The sequence below is a fragment of the Panthera onca genome, chromosome A2, assembly GCF_046562875.1.
Source record: "Panthera onca isolate mPanOnc1 chromosome A2, mPanOnc1 haplotype 2, whole genome shotgun sequence".
Taxonomy (NCBI): Eukaryota; Metazoa; Chordata; class Mammalia; order Carnivora; family Felidae; genus Panthera; species Panthera onca.
Genome location: NC_138340.1, coordinates 161409019 through 161434168, shown reverse-complemented (window position 1 = coordinate 161434168; position 25150 = coordinate 161409019). Strand labels below are relative to the sequence as shown.

Here is a 25150-nt window from a genome sequence, read left to right as displayed (position 1 = left end):
TATTGGTAAAAGTGGGTACCGTGAGAATTTACTGACGACCTGCTTGGTGCAGTTCTTTTTCTCTCATGCAACAAAACGAGTTGGAGAACTTGACCTTGATGTCTGCGTCCTTGACTTTGTAGGAGGGAGCAAAGGAGTTTGCCGCTGCCCTCACCGCTGAGCGGATAAAGACACCGCCGAAGCGGCCCGGAGGCCGCAGGAGAGGACGGCTCCCCAACAACAGCAGGCCCAGCACCCCCACCATTAACGTGCTGGAATCGAAAGACACAGACAGCGACCGGGAAGCGGGGACGGAGACGGGCGGGGAGAACAACGATAAAGAGGAGGAGGAGAAAAAAGACGAGACTTCCAGTTCCTCGGGTGAGACGCGGGTGACCGCTAGGAGACGGATCGAGTGCTTCTCTTAGTGGGCTAGTCGTCAGCACGCTGACAACTCTCAGACCGGGGGACGCGTTCAGGGTGTGGAGCTGACTTCTTGCCGCCCTGCCCGCACCCCGGCCTGCGGAGACCGCTGCCCGCGTGCTGGGGAGGTGGAGGGTCCGGCGTGTGGTCACGTTCCGTGTCGCATTCCTTTCAAATCATTCGGTTTAGTGGTGTTGACGTTCCGTGCGAGGTTTCTGTGCTTTTGGCTCTGTGACTTACCCCACAAGTGACAACAGGTTTCATTTTATTTATTATTACCTTTTTGAGTAAGCTCTATGCCCAGGGTGGGGCGTGTGAACCCGTAACCCCAAGATCAAGAGTCTCCTGCTCTATTGGCCGAGCCAGCCAGGCGCCCCCCAGCTTGCATTTAGAATGTTGTGTTAAAGGGGACCCAGCCTTGTGTTCCGTGGGAGGCTTAGTGACTGTTTCCAGCCTTCTCAAGATGATTCTCTTCCTGCTTTTGTCCTAAGCACAACCCTGAGTTTTCTTTCTCTCTTCCTCCCTCCCTCCCTCCCTCCCTCCCTCCTTCCCTTCCTTGTTTATTTGGAGAGAGAGAACGCAGAGAGGCTCAGAGAGGGAGGGAGAGGGAGGGAGAGAATCCCAAGCAGGCTCCACGCTGTCAGTGCCGAGCCCGACGTGGGGATCGATCCCACGAACTGTGAGGTCATGACCTGAGCCCAGATCAGGAGTCAGACGCTGAACCCACTGGGCCACCCAGGTGCCCCCGGTTGTCATTTCATGACCAGTGGGTAATTTCGGTTTTCTAGAAGCGAATTCTCGATGTCAAACGCCAATAAAGATGAAGCCAAATATCGAGCCTCCCGAAAACGTGGAGTGGAGTGGTGCCGAGGCCTCGATGTTCAGGGTCCTCATTGGCACATATTATGACAATTTCTGTGCCATTGCCAGGCTCATCGGGACCAAAACTTGTAGGCAGGTAAGTATATCTGGTAAAACACTGTTCGAGAACTTCAGAGCGAAAACAGGCAGTCCCTGTCCAAACAGAAGAACGTTCTTGGTTATTCTTAATAAGCTCCTGTTCATCTCCCAAAAAGCATGTTGATCTTTTTTTCACTGAGCGGGAACTGACGGAAAATGATTCTTCCGACTTTAGATCTCTCGGGGCTGGTCTAAAGGGCCAGGAAGACTAGGTGGTGAGCCTTGCGACTCTCGGTCAGAGTGTGGGTTGGGTCAGTGTCTTTTTGACTTTCCGCTCTGTCCCAACGCCTGGCAGCTGCGGGGGGTGGCGGATGGGGGATGGGGGATGGGAACACTGGTTTGACTAAACACATGGTCCTCGTGGCCCCGTGGCTGTGCCTCTTGCCAGGTGTATGAGTTCCGTGTCAAAGAATCCAGCATCATAGCTCCGGTGCCGGCCGAGGATGTGGACACCCCTCCAAGGAAGAAGAAGAGGAAACACCGGTAAGTCAGTGTGTGGCCGATCCGACAGGTCCCCCGGACACTTCCGAGGGCGGCGGTCCACCTTCACTCGGTGACAGAATGTGGAGTCTTGTCGGCCTCGGTAGTCGCTGGTATTTTTCTCTTAAGAACACAGTACCCTGCAATCGATGTGGTGTGTTAAGGAGAACCTAATAGAAGCTTCTGTAGTAATGGCTCCATCAGCGCTTGAGCATTTACTCGAACATGTGTTCTTGGGTGTGAGTGTTGAGAGCTGAGGGGGGTGCCGACCTGGTTTTTATTCTAGGAGCCTGAATTCTCTATGTGTGTGGTGTCACTTTCTGTTCTTAAAAAATTCTTTTTAATGTTCATTTTTGAGAGAGTGCACGTCAGGGGAGGGGCAGAGAGAGAGAGGGAGACACAGAACCCGAAGCCGCCTCCAGGCTCCGAGCTGTCAGCACGGAGCCTGACGCGGGGCTCCATCCCACGAACCGTGAGATCATGACGTGACCTGAAATTGGACACTTAACCATCTGAGCCACCCAGGTGTCCCATGTCATTTTATACTCTTGACACCTTGCATTAAGCCTCTGTGAAGGTCACCTTTCACAAAGGCTTGCCTGGAAGGGAATGTTTTCATGAAGACTTGTCTTATTTGTTGAAGTTTATTTATTTTGACAGAGACAGAGCAAGCAGGGGAAGGGCAGAGAGAGAGAGAGAGAGAGAGAATCCCTAGAGCCTGATGTGGGGCTCGAACCCATAAACTGTGAGCGAGCTCATGACCTGAGCCAAAACCAAGAGTGAGGTGCTCAACCGGCTGAGCTGCCGAGGCGCCCCAAGGCAGACTCGATTTGTTCGCGCAGAGCCAGAAACCGTGGAAGTGTCGGTCTAATTTCCATCCCCTTTCCCGCGTTCTTGAGAGAAACAGGGTTGGGTGTGAAGTAAAGGACTGCCACGCTTCGAAAGTTGTGTATGTGCTCGTGTTGTCTTTCTTTAAGAAAGGTAGGGCCCACTGGATTTAGAACTTGAAGAACTTAGCAGTTCTTCCCACAGGAATTTGGGCCGGGCGTCAGTTTCTTGCTTGAATTCCGAGCACACGGCTCAATGGAATTATTAAAGATGCCTAAAGTTAGAGAAACTGTACTGTTTCTGTTCATCCGCATCTGAATAAGCCCAACCCCGAGCCCTGACTGGGGGAGGTGGGAAGGGCCATGGCCGGGTGGGGGGGCTAGGTCTCTTTTTTCTGTGGTTACAGCTGACCCTTGAACAACACGAGTCCGAACTGCCTGGGTTCATATACATGTGTGTTGCGGGGGGTGGTAGGGATAAGTACAGGCCTGGAAATAGTATTTTATGATTTTCTCAACACACCCTTCTGCAGCTTTATCGTAAGAACACGGTATATGGTACATATGTTGTACAAAATACGTATTAACCAATTAGTATCGTAAGGCTTATAAGTTTCGGGGGAGTCAAAAGGTAGATGCAGGTTTTTGATGGTGCGGGGGGTTCGCACCCCTCACCGCGCGCTGTTCAAGGGTCAGCCGTACTGGGATTCAAAGCACAGCTACGTTCGTGGCCCACACTGACCCGCTGAAGCGGCTTCTGTTGGATCTGTGCGGTGGCTACTCCCTGGCTTCACAAAGACGACCTTGATTTTCTGTGTTTTACAGGTTGTGGGCTGCACACTGCAGAAAGATACAGCTGAAAAAGGGTTAGCATCTTTCCGTTCAACTTACAATTAACTTAAAAAGGTCTACTCATCTGTTTCCGATCAGTAACTGGATTAGTGTTGGGGAATATTCTGGTAGAACCGACTTCTGTACGTTAAACCCATTTAAATGGAGGATGTCTGTTGATGAAGTTCCGGTCAGTCCTGTGGTGCAGTGAGAGCTGGTCGGATGGAGGGAGTCAGTCAGTCGGTGACGGGAGGACTCTGGGATCGGGGGGTGGGGGGTAGTGCTCTGGACTTCCCCAGCACGTGGGGGACGGGAGGCGACGTCTGCCATTGCTCTGTAAACAGAAACGTGTCACGTTGTAAATACAGGGAGGAAAATTGCCGCCCTTGAGCGTAACGCGGAAGAGACTCTCGTTCTTTATGTGCGATCGATCCCGCCACACCTCCGGGTGACCTGTGTGCCGTTGTTCTTTCTCTCTGTGCAGATGGCTCCTCTAACCACGTTTACAACTACCAGCCCTGTGACCATCCGCGTCAGCCTTGTGACAGTTCGTGCCCTTGTGTGATAGCACAAAATTTTTGTGAGAAGTTCTGTCAGTGTAGTTCAGAGTGTAAGTATTTGTTTTGCTTTGATGAATTGCATGAGAATCTAGTCATGTTGAATTGCCGACCAAATCAAAGCAAGGACACGGCAGCTCTTGCTTGGGGTTTCCTTTTTAGGGCCTCCGCTTATCCTGCGAGGATTTACGGGCCCCCGTAACGGGCTCCGTGCTAGGGGCCAGCCGGTCTCCTGGCCGGTGCGTGTCTGTGGGCAGGTTAGGCAAAAGTGGATTTGATACGGGAGCTGTTCTTTGATCGTTTACATGAAATCGCAGTAAGGCTGCATGGAATAGTAAGGTTACAGGGCGTCTAGAATTGGCTACCAGAAACCGTCAGCGGGATTTAGAACTCAGCATAAAGGAACGTGTGCATCAGCGTCCTGACTGCACGCATGTCGTGAAACTGCACAGGCAGTGCGGATTCCAGGGAAATACCTAGAATCTGGACTCTCAAAATGGTTACGAACCATGGCTGCTACTGTCATTTTTTAGTTTTTAAATGTTTATTTTTGAGAGAGAGCGTGCGCGCACAAGCGGGGGAGGAGCAGAGAGAGAACGAGGGAGACAGAATTCAATGCAGGTTCTGCGCCGTCAGCGGAGAGCCCGATGCGGGTCTCGAACTCATGAGCCGTGAGACCGTGACCTGAGCCGAAGTCGGACGCTCAGCCGACTGAGCCCCTCAGGCACCCCTCCGTGGCTCATCTTTAGCCCACGTTTTTCCTTCACACTTAGGGCATCAGAGAGCTTTGAAGTACACATGCCATTCGGCAAGTAAAAGTGGAAAAGCAGGAGCCCGGGGTGGTGGTTCTCAGTAGTGACCGCTGTAACTTGTGTTCTGGTGTTTCCTCTTCTGTCCGGGGGGTGGAGGGCGGGAGGGGCGGGTCACAGGAGTTAGGCAGGGCTCCACGCGACGTTGACCCCGCGGTGGTGACAGGACCGTCTCTCTCGAAGGTCAGAACCGCTTTCCCGGCTGCCGCTGCAAAGCCCAGTGCAACACCAAGCAGTGCCCGTGCTACCTGGCCGTGCGCGAGTGCGACCCCGACCTCTGCCTCACCTGTGGTGCGGCCGACCACTGGGACAGCAAAAACGTGTCCTGCAAGAACTGTAGCATCCAGCGGGGCTCCAAGAAGGTAGGGCTCGTCCCCCCCCCGCCGGGTGCTGGGGGTTGCCCGGCTCTTAAGGGCCGTCGGTGAAGCGATTAGCACATGGTTCGGCCGACCGAGAAGGGTTGGGTTTTCTTTGGGGAATGTGCCCGGAGGCAGGCTGCTCCGTTCTGTCCGGGATGCCTTACAGTGCTGTCACCTGAACCAGTCCATTCTGCCAAGCAGCTGTGAAAGGCATCAGATTTAGAGGAGGGATTTTGCTAGTTGTTTCTAGAACTGGATGGTCTCCACGAAAATAAATGGTGTTCCTATCAGAACCTAGAGACTTGTTTTTCTCAAATAATATCCAAGGTTCTTTTTTGTGCGGAGTGCAAAAGGAAGAGGACTTTGCACACTGGAAATAGTTCCAGTTTCTTTAAAAACGACACAGCGGGAATTTCATGCAGGTGCTTTTAACCGTAGCAACCAGGTTTATTGCTGAACAAAAGAAATTGACAACGCGTACTTGGGAAATTCTGTATCTTCTGTTTTTAGGATAGGTAGATGAAGGGCTTCTTCAGTTACAAACAGCTGATGTTTTTTAGAAATGTTTATTATTTGTGAAAGAGCGAGCGCAAGCGGGGGAGGGGCGGGGTGGGAGGACACGCACAGCTCCGGTCACCGAGCTGTCGTGAGCGGTCATGTGCCATAACTGAGGCCGCACCGCTGGGCATAGGGCCCTCCCACCAGACGCTGTGACGGTTTCAGGGGTTGGGCCGTCGTATTCTAGGCAGTTCGTGTCATCGTCACAGGGCCGCCGGCACCCCTGCTCAGCCCTAAGAATCTCATCGCCCCCACTGCATGACAGCCTCCTTCCTGCTCACGTGGACGTGCCTTCTTTTAGCTTCTCAAACAGAAAAGAACATACTTTTTACCAACTGGGTTTCGTTCGCGTAAGGGCATTACCAGAGATGGCTTTATTTACCCGAAAAAGCCCACTGTTTGTGTGGCTTCTCAGAGCTGCCGGCAGCACCGGGGAGCCGGCCCCTCGGTGGAGCCCTCCCGTCGTCTCCTGCCTCAGTGGCTGTGTGAGGACGGGTCTGAGTCCTCGGGGCGTTAACTCGCCCTCGGGCTTTGCCCTCTTTGCTGACCGGTCGGTGCTGTGCGCTTTCTTCTCTAGCACCTGCTGCTGGCGCCGTCCGATGTGGCGGGCTGGGGGATTTTCATCAAAGATCCCGTACAGAAAAACGAATTCATCTCGGAGTACTGTGGAGAGGTAAGGCGGGGCTCACCCGGTCTCGGGGGGACAGCACGTACAGACCGTGGGGACTCGCGTCATGTGTAGTAACTTGCCCTTGCCTGGGATGGAGTTTCACGGGGTAGGTCTGTGGGGTTCAGTTAGCCACGAAGTCATAAAAATGCCTTTTCATCTTGGACTCCTGCCGGTGGGCTTGGCCTGCCTGGTCATAGGCTGCTTCGGTCCTCGTCACATTTCGCATTTAGCATCTGGGGACAAGGGGGAGAACCAGAGCTTCGTGCTGGAGAGTCCGCCCTACTCGGTCCAGAGGCTGATTGATAAGGACCTAGAAACAACACATTGATTATATACTTTTGTAGTCGCAGAGGTACAGAAGACCCGTTGGGTTGGCATCGTTTTGGAAATACCCGCCCGCCCCCCGTTTGTATTTTTGGTCAATCAATCACTTTCTCCAGGCATGATTCCTTTAGATGTGGGAATGGTGTTTCTGGGTCAACACTGTTCTGAAACATCAGCACGTAGACTGAACGCAGGAGAGGAACCAGCCGTAGGACCGTCTTTGGGTTGCGTCAGGAAGGTGGGAAAATGTCTGTAGTCCCCTTTGAGCTTGGGTCACCTAATCCACAACCGTCTTGCTTTTTAGATTATTTCTCAAGATGAAGCAGACAGAAGAGGGAAAGTATACGACAAATACATGTGCAGCTTTCTGTTCAACTTGAACAACGGTAGGTCTGAGGGGGTGGCATCTGCGAGCCAGGGGTCCTTTTGGGGCTGCAGGGAGCGTCTCCGCCTCGCTTCCAAGCATCGGGCGTTTCTCACCGCCCGGAAACAGGCTGCTGGCGAGGCGACCAGGCTGAACCGGATGGTTCAGAGCCACTGGCCGCTAGGGCTGCGCCGGCTCCAGCTGGGAGATGTGCTGCGGGTTTGCCCCGGGGCCTCGGCGGGGGGGAGTCTGACCTGGGAAGGGTGGGGAGCCCTGAAGGTGGACGCATCCCCAGAACTTCCCTGCTTGTTCTCAGAAGGTCTGTGAGAATGAGGAAGCTGCTTTCCAGACGCTGTTTTGGGGCAGCGAATGTGAGGCCGTGGGGGGGTGGGGGCGCCCCTCACCCCCGATAGCTTCAGAGTAACTTTCCGCCGAAGTAGGTCTTTCTGCGAACATGTTCCGCAGGCTGTCGAATAAAAAAAGTAAAAGGTGAAATGGCATATCAAGAAGCACATTTTTCGTAAAAGCCCTGAACAACCCTGACCTGTGGCTTCTCCAGAACCGTAGTAACTTTGTGTTTACTGATTTAGGACTGAAATTGTTCACTGCATTAGGTTCTCTTTTTCTCTTCAGATTTCGTGGTGGATGCAACCCGCAAGGGTAACAAGATTCGTTTTGCAAATCATTCAGTAAATCCAAACTGCTATGCAAAAGGTAGGTGCTGGAGGAACCAGAATTGCCAACACAACCCCCTTTCAGACCAGTGACCGTGAACTTGAACAGCCCTGGGACAGAGGTGGATTATGTGCCCAAGTCAGACCCTCCCTGGGGCCCGTCCTCATCCAGCTCACTGACCCCAGTGTGTGTATCTCTTTCCAGTTATGATGGTTAACGGCGATCACAGGATAGGGATTTTTGCTAAGAGAGCCATCCAGACTGGTGAAGAGCTGTTTTTTGATTACAGGTTGGTAACAGCGTATTTCTAGTGTGACCTGAGAGCTTTTTCTTCCTGGACTCTAAGCTGTGGGGAAAGCCTGGCTTTTAGCTCTTTGTTGGATCTTCCGGTCTTAGAGGGATTGATTTCTGGTCATTATTTGTCAGGGGTGTGGGGGGAAGTTACACAAGTAAGGCTTACTTTCGAAATACAGGCATACCTCGGCGTTATCGCGGGTTCGGTTCCAGGCCCCTGCACTAAAGCGAATCCTAATCCTCTGTCTGGCCGGGGGGTGTTTGCCAGACAGCGACGGCATCTAGAACAGCGGCTCAACCTTGTGGCTTTCAGTCGCCTTGTGACCCGTGTTTCTTAAATACTAGACTCGAAGGCCGAGGCGGCCGCCTGAGGCACGGGCTGCAGGATGGCTGGGGTGGTGGCAGGCACGAGCACGACCCTCATCCCGTCCGTCTCCGTCAGAGCTCTGGGCTGTGACCGGGTGCACCGCCGGGGAGCTCTGCCCCGTCTTGAAAGGGATCTCCGGCTGAGCAGAACTCCGCAGCCAGCGTCCCCTGCTCAGTGACCGTGCTGGAGACAGACGGGCTTCGTCGTGCGTTCACAGAGCGCAGGCGGAGCGGACCTCCCGCCGTTCGCGGGGGCCTCGGGTTTTCCGAACGGTCACCGAGCCCCGGCTGCCGGTCCAGGTCACTGCCGCGTCAGCCCCCGACGAGGGAGTCAGCCCCGGGCACGGACTTCCCCTCTCTGGCTCCGAAGGCCCGGCTGGCGTCTTCCGGGAGAAGGCTGTTGTGTCTCCACCGAAGGGGTGGGTGTCGCGCGGCCCCCGTGCCTTCCGGCCGGCCTGCCGCTTCGCCCTGCACTTGCGTGCTGTGGAGACGGCGCCTTTCCCGGAACCTCCTGACCCACCTCTGCCAGCTTCAGGCTGCTCCTCTGCAGCTGCCTCACCTCTCTCCGCCTTCACGGAATGGGAGAGAGTCGGGGCCTGGCTCTGGATTCGGCTCTGGCCTCAGGGGACGTGTGGCTGGTGCGACCTTCCGTCCAGACCCCTGCAACCCTCTCCACACGAGCGGGAGGCCGCGTTGCCTTCTTAGCACCTGTGTGTTCCCGGAGGAGCGCTTTTCTTTTCCTTCCCGAGCTTTTCCTTCCGCCTTCACAACTTGGCTCACTGATGCCCGAGACCTAGCTTCTGGCCCGTCTTGGTTTTCAAAATGCCTTTCTCGCCGAGCTCAGTCGCGTCTAGTTGTTTTATTCAAAGTGAGAGACGCATGACCCTTCCTTTCGCTTGCACACTGAGGGGCCCCCAGTGGATGGTTCACTGGCCTCATTTCCATATTGGTGCATCTCAGGGACTCCCCTCCCCCTCCCCCCACCAGCAGAGGGAGAGGGGTGGGGGCAGGGCCGGGCAGGGGAGCGGCCAGGCCAGACCACCTGTAACGTGTAGCCGTTAGACCTCCCCCCCCCCCCCCCCCCCCCACCATGGGTGCAGTTCGAGATGGCCCGTGACAGTGCCAAGCAGTCACTTCCAGGTCACCAGTCACCTGAACGGGCCTGATGTTAATGAGAAGGTTTGAAATCATGCACGCATGGCCAAATGTGCCAGACACGGAAAGATGGCACCGACCTGTTCGCCGTGAGGCTGCCACAAACCTTCAGTCCCCGCCCCTGCCAAAAACAAGTAATGTTTGCGAAGCGCGATAAAACGAGGTATGCCTGTATCATGAAGGGTGGAGAAAGCCCACTTTCACCCTCGCCCTTCGTGCAGCCTTGTGCACTCGCTTTTAGCAGAGGTTCTGTTTCCCTCCAGCGCAGTCAGAGCGATGTCCTTGCCTGCGACGGCCCAAGCGCCTGCCACGTCATCAGTGTTTAGTATTTTAACGGTTAAGGCACTGTTGGCCAGCGTCCTACCTGGTCACCTCCGGGTCCTTTCTGTGGCAAGTCCCGTGGGCCGTCAGGGAGCGGAGGACACGCAGCCCCCGGTGGTGGGGACACGGCGTCAGGCTCTGCGGGGTAAATTGCCGAGAACTTATTTAGGTGCGAGCAGATGCCTGTTGAGCAAACTACATCCTGTGGCCAAATACGCGCCCCCTGGGGGAGCGCAGCTCTTGGGCGCGGCGGCGGCAAAACCGGGCCGCGTGTCGCCACTTACTACGGTGGCCTGCGGCACCACATCCGACAGGTCCCCAGTGGACCCCTGCCCCGGGGAGGTCGCGGCAGCCACTGCGCTCCGTTTTGGGCGTCCCGTCCCTTGGGTCCAGGTTCTTCACGCGGAGGCTGGGGCTCCTGTTTGGTCTGATGCGGGGCCAGCCGTGGTGACGCGGACCCACCTTCCCGGGCCCTCGGGGATGGCAGGGGGTGGGGGCCGTTCCAACAGGCTTGTCCAGTTCTCAGAGTAGAAGCGAGTTTCTGCCCACGCTGCAGGAGGCGGGCGAGCTGGGGGCCGGTCTCCCCCGTGCTGGCTCGCGGGTCACCGAGTTTTCATGCTCTTTCAGATACAGCCAGGCCGACGCCCTCAAGTACGTGGGCATCGAGAGAGAAATGGAAATCCCTTGACATCGGCTACCTCCTCCCCCCCCTCCTCCTTTCTGGAACAGCTGCCTTAGCTTCAGGAACCTCGAGTACTGTGGGCAATTTAGAAGAATAAAATGCAGTTTGAAATTCTGAATTTGCAAAGTACTGTAAGAATAATTTATAGTAATGAGTTTAAAAATCAACTTTTTATTGCCTTCTCACCAGCTGCAAAGTGTTTTGTACCAGTGAATTTTTGCAATAATGCAGTATGGTACATTTTTCAACTTTGAATAAAAGAATACTTGAACTTCTCCCTGGTGTCGTCATTGATCGTACCGAGTTGTCCGCGGAGGGGACAGCACACTCACCCTGAAATCCTGGGGTGTCTTTCTCTGGGTCCTGATTTAAAGGCTATTACCTGTATTAACTTGCCCACTTATTATTTCATATAACGTGACAAGATAGCTGGCGTCCTGGGGCCCGGGCGGGTCCCAGCGGCCTGGCGCACAGGAGCCTTGAAGCCTCGATCTCTGTGTAGACAATCACGGAGCTGGACGAGGTGGCCGTTCGGGAATCCCATAGCAGGGGGAGATTGCCTTCCTGCCTACGAAAGGTGATGGGTAACAACCAGACCGGTGTCAGGTCTTAAAGAAAGGCTGGTAAACCCCTCCAAGTGTCCCGGAAGTGGGGCGCCTGCCTCGGACTCGTCATGACAGCTGTGATCGGTCTGCACGGTCCAGTTGCCTTTTCCGGAATTAGAGGACATTTTTGTGGATTTACACAGCGTGATGCTATTTTCGTGTGAAGCTTAATCAAATCTTCCCTTTCCCACCACTGCAAACCTCGACGAGACTGGTCTCTGCCGCATGTGGGCGCGTCAGCCCTGGCAACGCCGGTCCTCACTTGAGCGCTAACTGGCCGTTTCGCTTTGGGGCCAGAAAACCTGGCCCGACGCGCCATCTCCCGTGCCGCGCTTTCATTCTCTGCCACGTCTGGTGACGAAGGACACTGGGGTAGACGGTCTCCCAACCCCCGTGTCCGGGAAGTGGCGCCACACGCTCGGGGGGCCGTCACGGACGGACCCACGCAGGGCGAGCGCAGCGCGCGCTCTGTCAACTGCTACGTCCCGCCCCGGACGCTCGCCGTGAGCGGAGGCCCCCCCCCCCCCCCGTGGTCACACGCGGGCCCGTTGAGGACAGAGCGGGGACCACTGCCCCAGTGGGGTCTACGGGCCCGGAGTTTCTTCCGGCCACGGCCTTCCTGCCGTTGACCGCCGCCAGCCCGTCCCCGCGTGTGAACAGCTGGGAGCGGAGCCTGGAGTCCAGGGAGGTTCTCGCTCGACGCTCCAGGCACCCGGATCCGTGGCCGAGACGAGTTGTTTTAGTGGAGAGCAGGGAGTTGTGAGCACAGCACGGCGAGCTTCTCGTGCCCACATCCGAAACGCGTGTGTCTCCCGTGTCCCTACACCGGTTCTCTCGGCACAAACGCCGGCCACGCACCCAGTCGCAAGGGCCTCTTATGTCCGATCCGGTCGGCTTTAGATTCGCCTTTGTTTGTAACGCGCAGGCGGGCACGGGGCTAGACACGTGACGTATTCAAATACCCAGTAACGAAGCCAAAACGGGGAAGAACGAACTTTAAAAATCGTGTGCCTCCCCCAGTGCCGTACCCCCCACGGAGAGGAAGCCGGACACGGGCCTCCCCGGCAGAGGGGACCAGGAGGTGGGTAGCGGCTGTACCAGGACAGAGAGGCTTCGGACAGTTCAGGGACATCCGATGCTGGAACGGATGACGACAGCCTGACATGACAACAGGTGGCCCTGCCGGTCAATTTCTGTGGTCCCTTCTTGACCTCTTCCCCCCGCCGCTGGTCGTAACCCCAGGCAGGTGCCCCAGGGCGGTGACGACGGTCCCAACATCCACGTCTAGGCGGTGGCCCCTTGCCCACAGACGGACGCCCAGGCAAATCTGAGGGCACCGTGAGTAACCGGTTTGTCAAAATTCTTTCCGGTCCGGATTTAGTGGTTCTTACAAAAGCGTGCAGACTGCGATCCATCTAGGCGCTGCTTGCTTTTCAGTATCGTCTTGGTTCATTCAGGCTCCGGCCTTCGGTGACTCAAGAGTCCTGGCTCCCACCTCTGCCCAAGAGGCCCTCAATCCCACGAGAACCAACGAATCGTGTGATTTACACTCGTAGACAGGTCATCGAGACAGGTTCCCCAAGTGAACGTTGTCAAAGACCCCGAGTATTCGGTTGAAAACTCTAGGAGCTTTTGGGCCCTTCACGGACACGGAAATCGCTGCGAATGCTGGCTTCTACCTCGGCCCCCTGTGGCAAAGGATTCCAGGAGGGTGGGTATCAGAAGCGGTCTGAGACATCGCGTAGGCAGAGCTTTTTACGAACTAGGACCTCCATAAAGCGGCTTAAGAAGAGCCCACACTCACTCGGGGCAAGTCAGCGTGTGGTCAGCCACGGATGAGGGCGTGAGCCGGAAAGCTGACGTTCAGGGAATAAAACGAGGTCGCCCAGCCGGCCGCGTTACTGCGATTCCCGGAACAGCGGTCTTCGGAAGGGAGGGTCCGAGCAGAGACCGGCAAGCACGTTTGCGTTTTCGTCCGCGTGTGGTAAAACCGCGAGTTCTTTCAAAGGGACGTCAGATACCGGTGTCCGGCAGGGAGACCGGCCACCTTGAGATGCTCAGGCCGTGGCAACATTTGTTGCCTTTTTGTGTAGACTCAAATCCAAGTGAGTTAACGTCTAGCGAACAGAAACCGTTTAGGCCGCAGGTGCCCGTTCCTGTACGTACTGGTCCCCCCCGCCCCTTGGCGGTGCTGCTCGGGCCCGTACCCGCCGCCTTCCCGGCCGCTGTCCCGCGAAGGCGCCGGCGAGCGACGGGCCAGCCGTCTGTCTACACAGGCACGTCCGACCCCGGCCCCGACCCCGGCCCCAACCCCGGCGAACCCGTTACCCTCACGGGCCGCGGACCACGGCCCTACCTCGTCCGTCCCCCTCCTGGGCGCGCAGCCTGGAACGCGGTGGTGGTGCTTCAACCGACAGCCCGGTGGCCTCTCTCTCCTCGGCGCCCTTCGCGACGGCCGGGTGGCTCCCCGGAAGCAGCTTCCGACGACCGCGCTTTCGCTCGTCCATTCCTGGTAGGAGACATGCGGTGGAGCGGCACACACCGGAGCCGGAGGGCAGCGGAGACACGAAGGCAAAGCGCGTGGGGCTCCTCCCCCGCCCCCCAGACGGCGCACGCCTGGCGTGGGGGGGGGGGGGGGGCGGGGGCGGGGCGCGGACGGGGGGGGGGGGGGCGCCGGCCTCGGCCGCCCGCGGGGCCCCTTCGCCGGCCGCTCTGCGCGTCCCGCCGTACACCCGGGGGTGCTCTCGAGCCCGGAGGGACCGGAGACCCGGCACCGGCTCCTGAGGTCGCTTCCCGCCTTCAACGGGGCTCCAACACAGCTTCGCACGGGGGCTCCGTGGTTGCGCAGCACGTGCGTCCCGGAGCGGGTCAAGGCACGGCGGTGGGGGGTGGGGGGAGGCCGGCGTGCGCGGGGAGCCCGCCACCCCAGGAGCCGGGGGGAGGGTGCCGTGGGTGTGCGCGCAGGGGGCGGGGGGGGGGGGGGGTCCTGCTTTCTGCCTGGTTTTCAAAGCGGGGGGTGGGGGTGGTATCTGTAAAACTGGAAAAGCTGAAGACGCTGTGGAAACTGACAAACTCAGTCTCCACTGCTACTTTTTAACCCGTTTGGCCTGGAACTTTTTTAATTTTTGAGCGAGAAGAGATGAAGTGCAAGTGAGGGAGGGGCAGAGAGGGAGAGACACAGAATCCGAAGCGGGCTCCGGGCTCCGAGCTGTCAGCACAGAGCCCGAGGCCGGGCTCGAACTCACGGACCCTGCGATTATGACCAGAGCTGCTGAACTGAGCCACCCAGGAGCCCCCAACTTGTAACTTTTTATACTAACCTGTCAGGCCCAGATTGTTCCAGGGAACTGGGAGAACTTCCCTCTCACTTCTTTGGCTTGTGACCCTGACCCACGGTGGGTGCACGGCGGGCTTGCTCGAGGCCACGAGGTGGTCAGGTAGGGTTCGCGAGGACGACGACGCAGCAGGGCCCGGGGAGTCTCCACCACCACCTCCGGGGTTCGTCTGTCCCTCAGCCAGGAAGGGACTGCGGAAGGGGCTCACTAGCAAGTGATGCAGCCGGGGGAGCGCGGCCTAGAGCTCGGAGGGACCCCCGCGACCGGATGGGCGCAGGGCGCGCTCCCCAGGCCTCCGGTCTCCCCTCCGCTTACCAGGAGGCGCCTGGAAGCGACAGCTTCCGTCTGCGTGGCCCACCAACCCCGGGGTGCTTGCCTTGGGTCACCGGCCTCGGTTGGGGGCCGGGCGGTCTTACCAGGAAAAGCTGGCGAGTTCGCCCCGAACGGCTGCTCCCTGCGCGCAGACAACCGGCTGGAACCAGGAGGGAGCGGCCAGGTCCCGGGCCAGGCTCTCCAGGCCGGGGCCGCGCCCCTTCCTCTGGCCTCAGTTTCTCCACCACGTGAGGACGTCAGGATTAACCCACCGGGTCCTCCCAAGCGTCAAACAGAATCAACACGCGGTTGCCTTCCGGTCCCTGCGGCAAGTCCTAGAAATGAGCAGGAGCGTCTGGGGGAAAAGACTGTAAGAGGCCTTCAAGTTTTAAGAGCTTCGAGTCTCAATCCACAGGATGCAGCCTGTTAGACTACAGGAAGACACGGGATTATAAATCCGCATAATCATTGCGTCTTTTATTTACATGTAGACATCAGTAAGACTTGAAACAAAACCAAATGCGACCTGTACGGAAATTCTTTAATTCTCTTTATTTTCACACATTAAAAAATGAAACACACTATACAAATGGTTTTTCATAGCAGACTACACGTGGGTCCGTGAGACTTGCTCTCAAAGGGGGTGCTGCCAACGCCGATGCCCGAGGACGGCGGCCGTCAGCCTCGCAGCCAATGGACTGGTTTAAATGCGGTAGCATGCAGCCCTCGGGGCGCGACGCCCCTCTTCTTAAATTAGGTTAAATGGCGTCGGTGTCCGTATTTACAGACTTGAAACGTGTCAATCCTGAGCAGTTCTGATGTACGTCTGAGACCGGCCGGTGGGAGCCTCGGTCTCGGTTTTAAAAAGGGAGGTCCGGACGGCGCCAGGCTGGCTGCTGCGAGCTGGATGGAGCTCTTCTCTCGGCCCGGAACTACCTGCTGCGGCTCGCACAGGCAGACCCTTCCGGAAGGGCTAAGCCAAGTAACTGTAGGTGTCCTTTTCCCCATCAACTCGCTCCAGATATTCCTTCTCGATCAGAATGTCAATGCATTTCTGGGCATTATTTTAAAAAAGAGAGAAGTCGTGACAGGAGGAAAAAAACCACACGTATTACCGAAGAGATGGGCCACCCTCACCGGGGATCTCCCCTGCACCACCGAGAGCCCCGTCGGGGCAATTCAGCCCATCCACCGCGTCCCCGAATGGAGTCCCCTCAGTGCCCGTCTCCTTAACGGCCTCGCTGAGGTGACCGAGTGTCACGGGGCCACAGCCTCCCAGCACCCCAGGCGCCGGGCCGGCCGGGCCGGGTGCTGTGGAGGCCACGGGGTGGGAACCTCGCGGTCGCTCTGTCCTACCTGAGTCACCGGCAGGGACTGGGGGGCCGTGGGGACTCCTGAACAAGCCAGCGCCCGGGCTACGGGCCATCCCGGGAGCTGGAGGGGGTTCCTCCCGACTGTCGGGGCCCCCGCACCGGCTGCCGGTGACCCGAGCGGTCTCAGGACGCCTCGGACTTGCTACCTGGAAGAAGCCCGCGGCTGCCCCTGGAGCCAGTGCTCACACAGTGAGGGGGAGCACCCCGTGGCCGGGCTACAACTGGGACACAGCCGAGCGGGAACTCTACAGGTCGTTTACAGAGTCCCGAGGGAGGCGGAACTGCTGTGGGAGCGAGATTCGGGCCACAGGGGGCAATGTGGGGGAGGCAGCAAGGGGAAGCTTCGGGAACGCTGGTCACCTTCTAACTCTCGATTCGGATCTTGGTGTACAAGTATATTTACTCTGGGAAAATGAGCAAACCGGACACTCAGGACGCGTGCACCGCTCTGTGTACGTGTTTCGATAAAAGGTTTTAAGCTTAAGCCCATTTCCTTTTGTAGAAACCTAGTACGTATGGATATGCCGAGGGCCGTCGGCCTCGTTTTCGTTACACCTTTCTCTCCTAAAACGACACACGGGCAGCTTCTGCCGTGTGGCTCTTGTACCTTGATCACTGGGACCCGCGGCTTGAACCTCGAGGACAGCTGAGTCAGCACTTCTCCGAGCAGCTGCTGGTGCTTCAAGACCTTCCGCATCTTCATGATCCTCACGATGGCCGCCTGGTCACCCGTCACCCGGGGAGGAAAAACCGGTACACGTCACGGTTACAACCGTTCCGGAACATTCGGGACAACTAGCAAACGGGCCGCTGAGGGCCGTGTCCGTGCAGAGGACTGCGATTTCATACATGGTCACAAACGCACGGCAGGATATGCGTTTCAACTCTAACAGAATAAACACGGCATACTTTGGTCTCCTCGGCAGTTTTAATAATTTCACCTGACTACAGAGCGTTTTAAAAATGAGAAAACACGTCCCAAGATCACTGTTGCACTATCGGCTAACTTGGATGTCAATTAAAAAATTCATTTTTATAGAGAGGAAGGGGGGGGAGAAAACACGAGTCTGCAGAGCCGCAGAAGCTGCCTCGCTGTGACCCCCCTCCCCTGCCCCGTCGGACGCGAACTCGCCACGTTCTCTGCGTCCATCCGCTTCCTTCCTCTGCTCCACTCGGGGCCCGTCACCGTCCCCGCACCCGCTCCCAAGTCCCAGCCACCCCACGACCCACGCGGGGCGTCAGAGCGGCGTCACTCTCTGTGAGGGGTCGCCACCCCGCGCGGGCCCCAAGTCACCTGAATCAGCAGCTTGCGGTCCTCCTCGATATTTTTGTGTGTGGTCTCTTGTTCCTGCTTCTGTTCGGTTTTCATCGGCACGTTGATGTTAACCCTTAACTTCTTACTGCCGGGAAAAAAGAGGAGACCGATCGCTGTCGCTTTAAAGGACAGGTGCTCAAGGCCCGTGTGTGACCTTTAAGAAGCCTCTGCTACCCGAGCCCCGTCCCCACGTACCACTGGCCGGCCCCCCCACCCCCCGCGGTAGTTTCCACCTATGTGAGAAGCTCGGCCCCCAGCAGGCTGCCGCCACTCGGTGGCTTCCTGCCCGGCCGGTAACAGGCCACCCGTGTCACGGGAGAGCCAGTGCCTCCATCCGCTCTCCCAAATTTCATCAAATGAGACAAACTCGAGGCACTGGGACAGACAGAGGCCCAAAGGTCCCCGGCCAGCCATTTAAGGGGACGCTTGCCCAGTGGAGAAACCGCCAGACACGGAACCGGAGGCAAGCGGCAGACGACCGAGGCCCACGCCGTGCCCAGCCTCCGTCCGCACGGACGCGAGGGGACGAGTCTGTGGTCCAGGACCATCCACCTGGCAGATTTTCCTTACTTTTTATAACCGAGATACAATTTGATTAAGGTGTCTGGCTTCAATTCCACCTCATCAACGTTCGCGTTCTCATCTTCCAGAACCTACAGGACAACAGCTGTTACCACATCATCTCAGGAAAAGGCTCTCGTCTAGCTCAACATGGAACGTGCACAGACATACCAGTAACTTCGACTTCAATAAAATCTGTAGGACTTGTGCCAAAATGTCCTGCAATTGAAGAGAAAAAGGTAAGTTGCATTTTTCTTTGCAATACAAACCACACACACACAACCACATGGTTGATTTTTGGCAGGAACACAGGAGTCCCCCCCAGACAGGAGAATGTACCCACCCAGGGAGAAGGAGGTGGTGACTAGGAGGTCCCCTAAGTTCACTACCGCCAGCGCCTACTCGTCAAAGGGAAGCCAACCCCTCTGTGGCTCTGACCACCTCGTGGTAAAAACTGCCGATTCGGTTACAAACGTTACAAGCCACGCTGATCTCGTCACTTAAACCTACAGGAACCTGTCCGTCCATCCTGGACACGGTCACCACAAAAGCAACGTCCGAGGGCTCCCGCACGACGGCGGAGGACGCTGCTCACGGACACGACGGACTCGGCGGCGGCCGACCCCGTTCTCCACCTCCTGCGGGGAGCCCTAGGCGCCACGCGGGGCCGCCGGCCAATTCCTCGCCTGTAAACGCAGGTGGCGGGTCTCGGCCTCCTCCAACTCTGTGACCCCGTGACGTGGACACCACCACCTGCCCAACTTCAGTCCCCCAGACGCACCCCATACCTCCTACCCCGGTGCACGGAACACCCCCCGCCCTTCACGGACACCCATTCTGGTCACGTGACCAGCCCAGATTCAAACACCCCGCGCCCCGCCCCCCCCCCCCCCCCCCCCGCAGGTCTGGGGCACTGCCGGCCGCTGCCACCAGAGGCCGCACTTCCGAGCCCGACCTGACGAGGGGAGCGCTGAGCTCGGAGGCCAAGGCCAATGGCCCTGTCAGCCCCGTGGGGTGGGGCCGAGGGCGGCCTGAGCCTCCACCTGAGTCCAGCCCTCCTGACCAGATGAGACAGACTCTTACACACAAAGGGGCAAATTCACCCTGTCATTAGAATTTGAAGATGGACTCTGGACTGACTTGAAGCATCATCAAAAAATAAACCCTTTCCTGAGGCCCCTGGGTGGCTCAGTCGCTCTGCTGTCTGGCTCTGGGTTTCGGCTCAGGTCATGACCTCACGGTTCATGAGTTCGAGCCCCCACATCGGGCTCTGTGCTGGCAGCCTGGAGCCTGCTTGGGCTTCTCCCTCTCCTCTGACCCTTCCCTGCTTGCTCTCTCTCAAAATAAATAAACAAACTTAAAAAATAAATACTTCCCTAAGTGACATTCAATAAGGCCAGTGTTACCCTGTCAGCAAAACCAGACAAAAACATCCCAAGAGAACAACAGACCGATAACATTCCTATGAATGTAGATGTAAACTTCCTCAAGAAAATACTAGCAAACCAAGCCCAGCACATAAAGAATATCATATACATGCCCAAGTGGGGTTTACCCCAAGAAGGCAAGGGTGGCAATGTAAGAAAAGCAATGACTATAACACACCATATTAATAGACAAAAAGCATATTTTTACCTCGACAGAGCAGAAAAAGCAGTTGAACAAAATGCAACACTCTTTCATCATGGAAAGATTAAAAAAAAAAAAACAAGGCTAGAAGGGAGCTTCTTTAATAAAGGGAACCTAAGAAAAACCTACAGCGATTGTCACCCTTAATAGTAACAAACTGAAGCTTTCCCCCAAGGTCAGGAACAAGACAAGGGTGCCTGTTCTCACCACCTCTAGTCAACACTGCGTGGGAAATTCCACCCAGAACAATCAGGCAAGAAGAAAAAATAAAAGGCATCCAAATAGGGAAAGGAAGAAGTAAAACTAGCTGTATCTGCAGATGACATGATACTGTAAAACCCCTAAAGAAGCCTCAAAAAAAAAAAAAAAAGTTCAGCCAGGTTGCAACATATAAAATCAATACGCAATAATCAATTAAAATCAACAATTCCGTTTCCAAAAGTACCAAACACAACACTTAGGAATAAATTTAACCAAAGCGCAGGCTTACACACTCAAAAGTGAAACACGTGAACGAAATGAAGGAATGAAACACAACCTACATAAAGAGAAAGCCGCTCACGCCACGTACTGGAAGGCCCCGCTGGCAGGACGGGGACACCCCCCAAAGCAGCCCAAAGCTTCGATGCGTCTCTATCACAGCAGCAGCTGCCTTCTTGCGGGCACAGACCAGCTAATTCCGAAATTCACATGGAAATGCAAGAGACCCAGAGGAGCCAACACTATTTTGACAAAGAACAAAGCTGGAGGTCTCTGTTTCAAAACTTGCTACAAAATAACCGCAAACAAGGCACTGTGGTTTAAAGAACTACAGATCACCGGAAGGAAAAGAACGAAGAATCCAGAAATTAGCCCATTCACCTACGGCCATCTGATTTTCAACAGGGCAGTCCCAATCAATGGGGAAAGACGTCTCTAACCCTGAATCAGGCACCGGCTCCTTAGACCTGACCCTAAAGGCATGCACGACAAAAGAAAAAGGGGCTCTGGGTACACAATATATAACGAATTCTTACAACTCAACGGTAAGGGCAGCCCAAACAAAAAATGGGCATGGGCAGAGCGTCTGAATAGACATCTCTCCAAAGAATAGATATAAACGGCCAGGAAGAACACAAAAAGACACTCAACGTCATCAGCTGTTGGAGAAATGCAAATCAAACTACCGACGAGGGATTACGTCATACCCACTAGGCCATAATAGCCGTAAAGAAAGGAAGCCAGGGTCGGGGGGGCCCTTCCGTACTGCTGGTGGTGTGCACGTGAACTGGTGCCTGGCAGTGGCTCGGAAGTTAAATCTGTCACGACTCGAACGTTCCAGTCCTTGGCATCCACCCAAGAAAACTGAAAACAGGTTCTTACAGAGACGCGCATGTGAATGCGCAGAGCACTATTATTCCCAATAACCACACGTAGAAACAACCCCAAGGCCCACCAACTGATGAGCGGGTCAACATAACGTGGTCCATGCAGATGCTGGAATGTATTTCAGCCGGAAACAGAATGAAACATACATGCCATCACGTGGAGAAACCCTGGAAACATGCCAAGTCAAAGGCACACACGCTCTGACGCCATTATCGTGAAGAGCCCAGAGTGGGCAAATCCGGAGAGACAGGAAGTAAGTTAATGGGGCTCAGCGGCTGAGGAGAGGAGCAGAGGGTAGTTCCTGCTAACGGCTAACGGGTCTCTTTTCGGGATGACAGGCGTGTTCGGGAATCGAGACAGCGATGGTGGCTGTACGACCTCGTGAAAAAACACTCAACTGTCTACTTTAAGATGCTGAATTTTATGTACGTGAAATACAGCTCAATAAAAAATACGGCCAATAAACAGGAAGAAAGACACTGTAATCAAGTGACGTTTAAGCCTCCAAGGAAAAGCTTAGTTGGGAAGAGGGTTAACGCTGGGTTAAACGAACGTGCGAAAGCAGGTCTTGTGCATCCGTGTGAAATCAGAGACCTCCGCGCCGTCTCCCCACCCCCTCCCTTCAATGCTCACAAGAGGAGACGGGAACTGGACACGTCACAGGGACCAAGTAACGGGAAGGTACCATTTTGATCTGAGTGCTGTCAGTCAGCTGCTGCACAGCATACGCGTCTTCCGTGTTGTACTGAAGCAGGATCGCCATCTGGAAGGTGGATGCCTTCGAGGCCCCCCATATAAGAGAAAGAGAAACGGAATTTAAATGCGTGGAAAAGCCTCCAAAAATACACAGCTTAAGGCTGAAGAAGTTACGTATGAAACAAATTCTTGCAAAACACGCACAACAGAAAGCAGATCTATTTAAAAGAGAACACAAAGCGTCACAGCTCCACCAAGACGCACCGCTCTCCCGAAAGACGTCACTTACCGCCTTTCGAAGGTTAAAATAATTTGGAACTTTCTTCTACGACGTTTTGTCTACGCAAATACACACTATTTATGCATCCACACTCATTTACATAAGCACGCATAAAACACACAAATCCTCTTTAGGGGAAGAGACCCTAACGGACACCCTCCCTCTGCCACATATACACCGGGATCTCGAGAAGGCCGCTACAATTACCCTGGGCCTCAGCTTCTCCTGTAGAACTGAAACGGGAGTCACGTAGTTCTTATCACTTAGTAGTCAGTGCTGCCGAGAGCACCGAGGGTCAATATTAGTAGGAAACTGCTTTGCCAAAGGAAAAGGGCTATCGTCGTAATTCAGTACAGGAAACTCTGGCTTTTTGAGCTACGTGGTGTGCATTGGGCAGGATCTGTGCCAAATGCTTATTAAACACATTATTTTACTTAATCTTCACATCACTTCCAAGGTATAAGCACTGGCACCCCCATTTTATGGAGAATAAAACTGAGGCATCGGTGTATCACCTGCCCCTCAGCGGGAAAGCGTCCGAACTCCTCTGACTCTGAGAACCGCCCTTTGCCGGAAGCTCGACCCTAGATTCTGACGCACGAATCACTGGATTCCGATTTCTACAACTTGTCTTATCCTCATTTAGACTAAAAAAATATATTCCGATTCTGTGTCTCCCTCTCTCTCTGCCCCTCCCCTGTTCATGCTCTGTCTCTCTCTGTCTCAAAAATAAATAAACGTTAAAAAAAAAAATTAAAAAAAAAAATATATATATTCTGAAACAGAGGGTGATCTTACCTGCAAAGTGTATCGATTTTTGAAGCAGTTGGTTACCAATTCTCCTTTGGACAGCTGATACAGCCAGGTCAGTTTTCTGCCACTGTGACGGCTAGCGTAAAAAGCTGTGAATCGCTGATAACTGCGTTCCAGCTGGATAAAAGGATAGCACTGTGTGGAATACGTATCTCACCCCAGTCCGTAGTCACAGTCAGCGCTTCCACATAAACACACCTCCAAACGTACGGTACAAAACGCTCACTACATAAACGTGAAACCCGAACGGCGGGGGGTGGGGGTGGGGGGCGTGACTCTCGCAAGGCGCACTGGTTGAGGCATGAGAGGAGAACGCGGAAACGCACTCTAACGGTCAGGCAGGTGGCCACCGCCACGGGGCTCGGCAGAGCACCGACGAGGCTCCGTGTCCGTGAGCCAGCTCGCCGGCCGTGTGGGCTGGCGCGGAGGAGGCCGGCCTCCGGACACCCGGCCCTGCCCGCCCTCTGCGTTCCGTCGGGCACTAGCAGAACACGAGACGGAGCCGCCCTCACCTCTGACGGCAAGGCGAACGTGCAGGACTGCTGGAAGGGCCACGACCCGGAGCTTAGCACCTGGATGCTGAAGTCCACTGAGGCGGGGTGAAAAGGCAGGAACACGGTTAGTCCCACACACTGAAAGATGCTGCCGTTCGAATAAACGCGGACTGCTTCGTATTCAAAGAAACACACCGAATGAAAACACTCTGCTTCAGTAGGAAATTAAGAACCGGACGTATTTCAGTTAAATGATTTTACTCCGTGAAAATTAGTGAAAGGTCAAAGAAACAGAAACTCTTTTCCTCTAAACAGGGGCAGTTTTCGTTCTGCCTCCAGCTCAGAGCTACGACATCAGATGCCCGCCCCGCTTCCCGTGCGTCAGCGCCCTGCCGGCCTGGGGTCTGCTCAGGCGCCCCCAGCTCGCCGGGCACGGACACCGCGGCAGCCGCAACTCAGGAAGCAAAATCCCCAGACGTGAACAGCTACCTTCGGCGTGTTTCCTGTATACCCACTATTGCCGACACCACCGCCCCCCCCAACACTACACGTAACACAAACTAAATGAGAACAAAAGTCTCATCAGTACCAATAGCTGACGAGCTCACTGGCAGAATTGCCAGTTTAACAGTGGAATAGCGCTTCAGCTTTGGGGAGAAATGAAATTCGCATTTTTCATGTGAAAAGACAACATTAACAAGTAATGATGTCTGCATCATCCGCCAACATCCCCCAGAGCAGACCTGACGGGGGGCGGGCGCGGCCCTGGGAGCGAGTCCTGGCGCTGTTGCGATCGGGAGCCATGGAGCCTTTGGTTAGTTTGACTCTGTAATCTATACACCAAGTCAGTCTCTTATAATTTACCAAAAAAAAAAAAAAGGCAAGAACTGATCCCAACTAAGGTTAAAGAAATTTATGAAGTATTAAACCGTGTGGAGCCCTGAGCTGGCAGATATCCTGGGTGGGGTGGCCACACCAGCAAGTGGAAAAGCCCAGGGCACAGCCCTGGGTCCCCTGGGAGAGGACGGTCATCTCCTAGGCTCACACGCGACTCAGGAAGACCATCCGGGAGGTGGCACTTGCTGTCTGTCCGTCCTTGAATCCCCGATAAAGCACCACCACACTCTGTCATCTCTGTCGCCTGCCACAAAGGACACGGACTTCCCGAAGAACACTGCCTGCAAAAACAGCTCATAAACACGTGGGTACTCACAGTCTAGCGGTTCTGAGTTCGTCAGGTGCTTTTTGAACTGCTCATTCAAATCTTTGCTCACACCAATGTCTTGAAACATCCGCTGAAGTTTAGAGGTATATTCAAAACCACAAGCTTGCTGAAATGAACCCAGACAACCGTCTCATTAATTTCTATTAGAAACAGAAGTGTATATAAGGGAATCTGACGGAAATCACACACGACATAGGCTTAACCGTAGAAAATGACTACTGAAGCTAGTAACACTGAACCACATCTCACAGCATCAGTATGTGCAGATTCAAACCAGTAGGCTACTATTCACACAGTAAGTATCATCTGAGCACCTAAGAGCAAGGATCTCTAATGGAATGCGAAGAGGACATACTTTGTTTACTACTCTTACCCACTGTGATCAGCTGACACGTGTGCCCCCCAAACTCCGGCGCTAGAGCCCTAACCCCCAGTGTGATGGTATCTGGAGGCGGGGTCGTGAGGAAATGATTACGTTTAGATGGAGTCACGAGGATGGGATCCTCGTGA

The 25150-nt window shown here is 55.2% G+C and overlaps 2 protein-coding genes and 1 long non-coding RNA gene across 18 annotated transcripts in view; 1 reads left to right on the top strand and 2 right to left on the bottom strand.

The window, feature by feature from the left end:
* Positions 1-10909, top strand: part of EZH2 (enhancer of zeste 2 polycomb repressive complex 2 subunit) — a 63771-nt gene extending 52862 nt beyond the window's left edge. For all 13 annotated transcript variants that reach the window (XM_078438231.2, XM_078438222.2, XM_078438200.2 and 10 more), the window contains 11 exons: positions 123-360; positions 1191-1360; positions 1751-1845; positions 3495-3535; positions 3985-4110; positions 5050-5228; positions 6361-6456; positions 7082-7163; positions 7775-7855; positions 8021-8105; positions 10580-10909. In XM_078438231.2, the coding sequence (XP_078294357.2) occupies positions 123-360; positions 1191-1360; positions 1751-1845; positions 3495-3535; positions 3985-4110; positions 5050-5228; positions 6361-6456; positions 7082-7163; positions 7775-7855; positions 8021-8105; positions 10580-10640 (1254 nt within the window). In that variant the 3' untranslated portion in view covers positions 10641-10909. The remainder of the gene's footprint in view (positions 1-122; positions 361-1190; positions 1361-1750; positions 1846-3494; positions 3536-3984; positions 4111-5049; positions 5229-6360; positions 6457-7081; positions 7164-7774; positions 7856-8020; positions 8106-10579) is intronic.
* On the bottom strand, positions 10581-13836 carry LOC145715312 (uncharacterized). The gene is made up of 2 exons (XR_014137345.1): positions 13596-13836; positions 10581-12927 (listed from the first exon to the last, which is right to left on the bottom strand). It is a non-coding gene; the product is annotated as an uncharacterized LOC145715312 (long non-coding RNA).
* Positions 13837-15415: 1579 nt separating this feature from the next.
* The window catches only part of CUL1 (cullin 1), a 104958-nt gene continuing 95223 nt past the window's right edge, over positions 15416-25150 (bottom strand). For all 4 annotated transcript variants that reach the window (XM_078438163.2, XM_078438167.2, XM_078438160.2 and 1 more), the window contains exons 14-22: positions 24629-24746; positions 23434-23510; positions 22907-23038; positions 21818-21910; positions 18307-18354; positions 18145-18227; positions 17554-17659; positions 16867-16980; positions 15416-15940 (exon numbers count right to left, since the gene is read on the bottom strand). In XM_078438163.2, the coding sequence (XP_078294289.1) occupies positions 15860-15940; positions 16867-16980; positions 17554-17659; positions 18145-18227; positions 18307-18354; positions 21818-21910; positions 22907-23038; positions 23434-23510; positions 24629-24746 (852 nt within the window). In that variant the 3' untranslated portion in view covers positions 15416-15859. The remainder of the gene's footprint in view (positions 15941-16866; positions 16981-17553; positions 17660-18144; positions 18228-18306; positions 18355-21817; positions 21911-22906; positions 23039-23433; positions 23511-24628; positions 24747-25150) is intronic.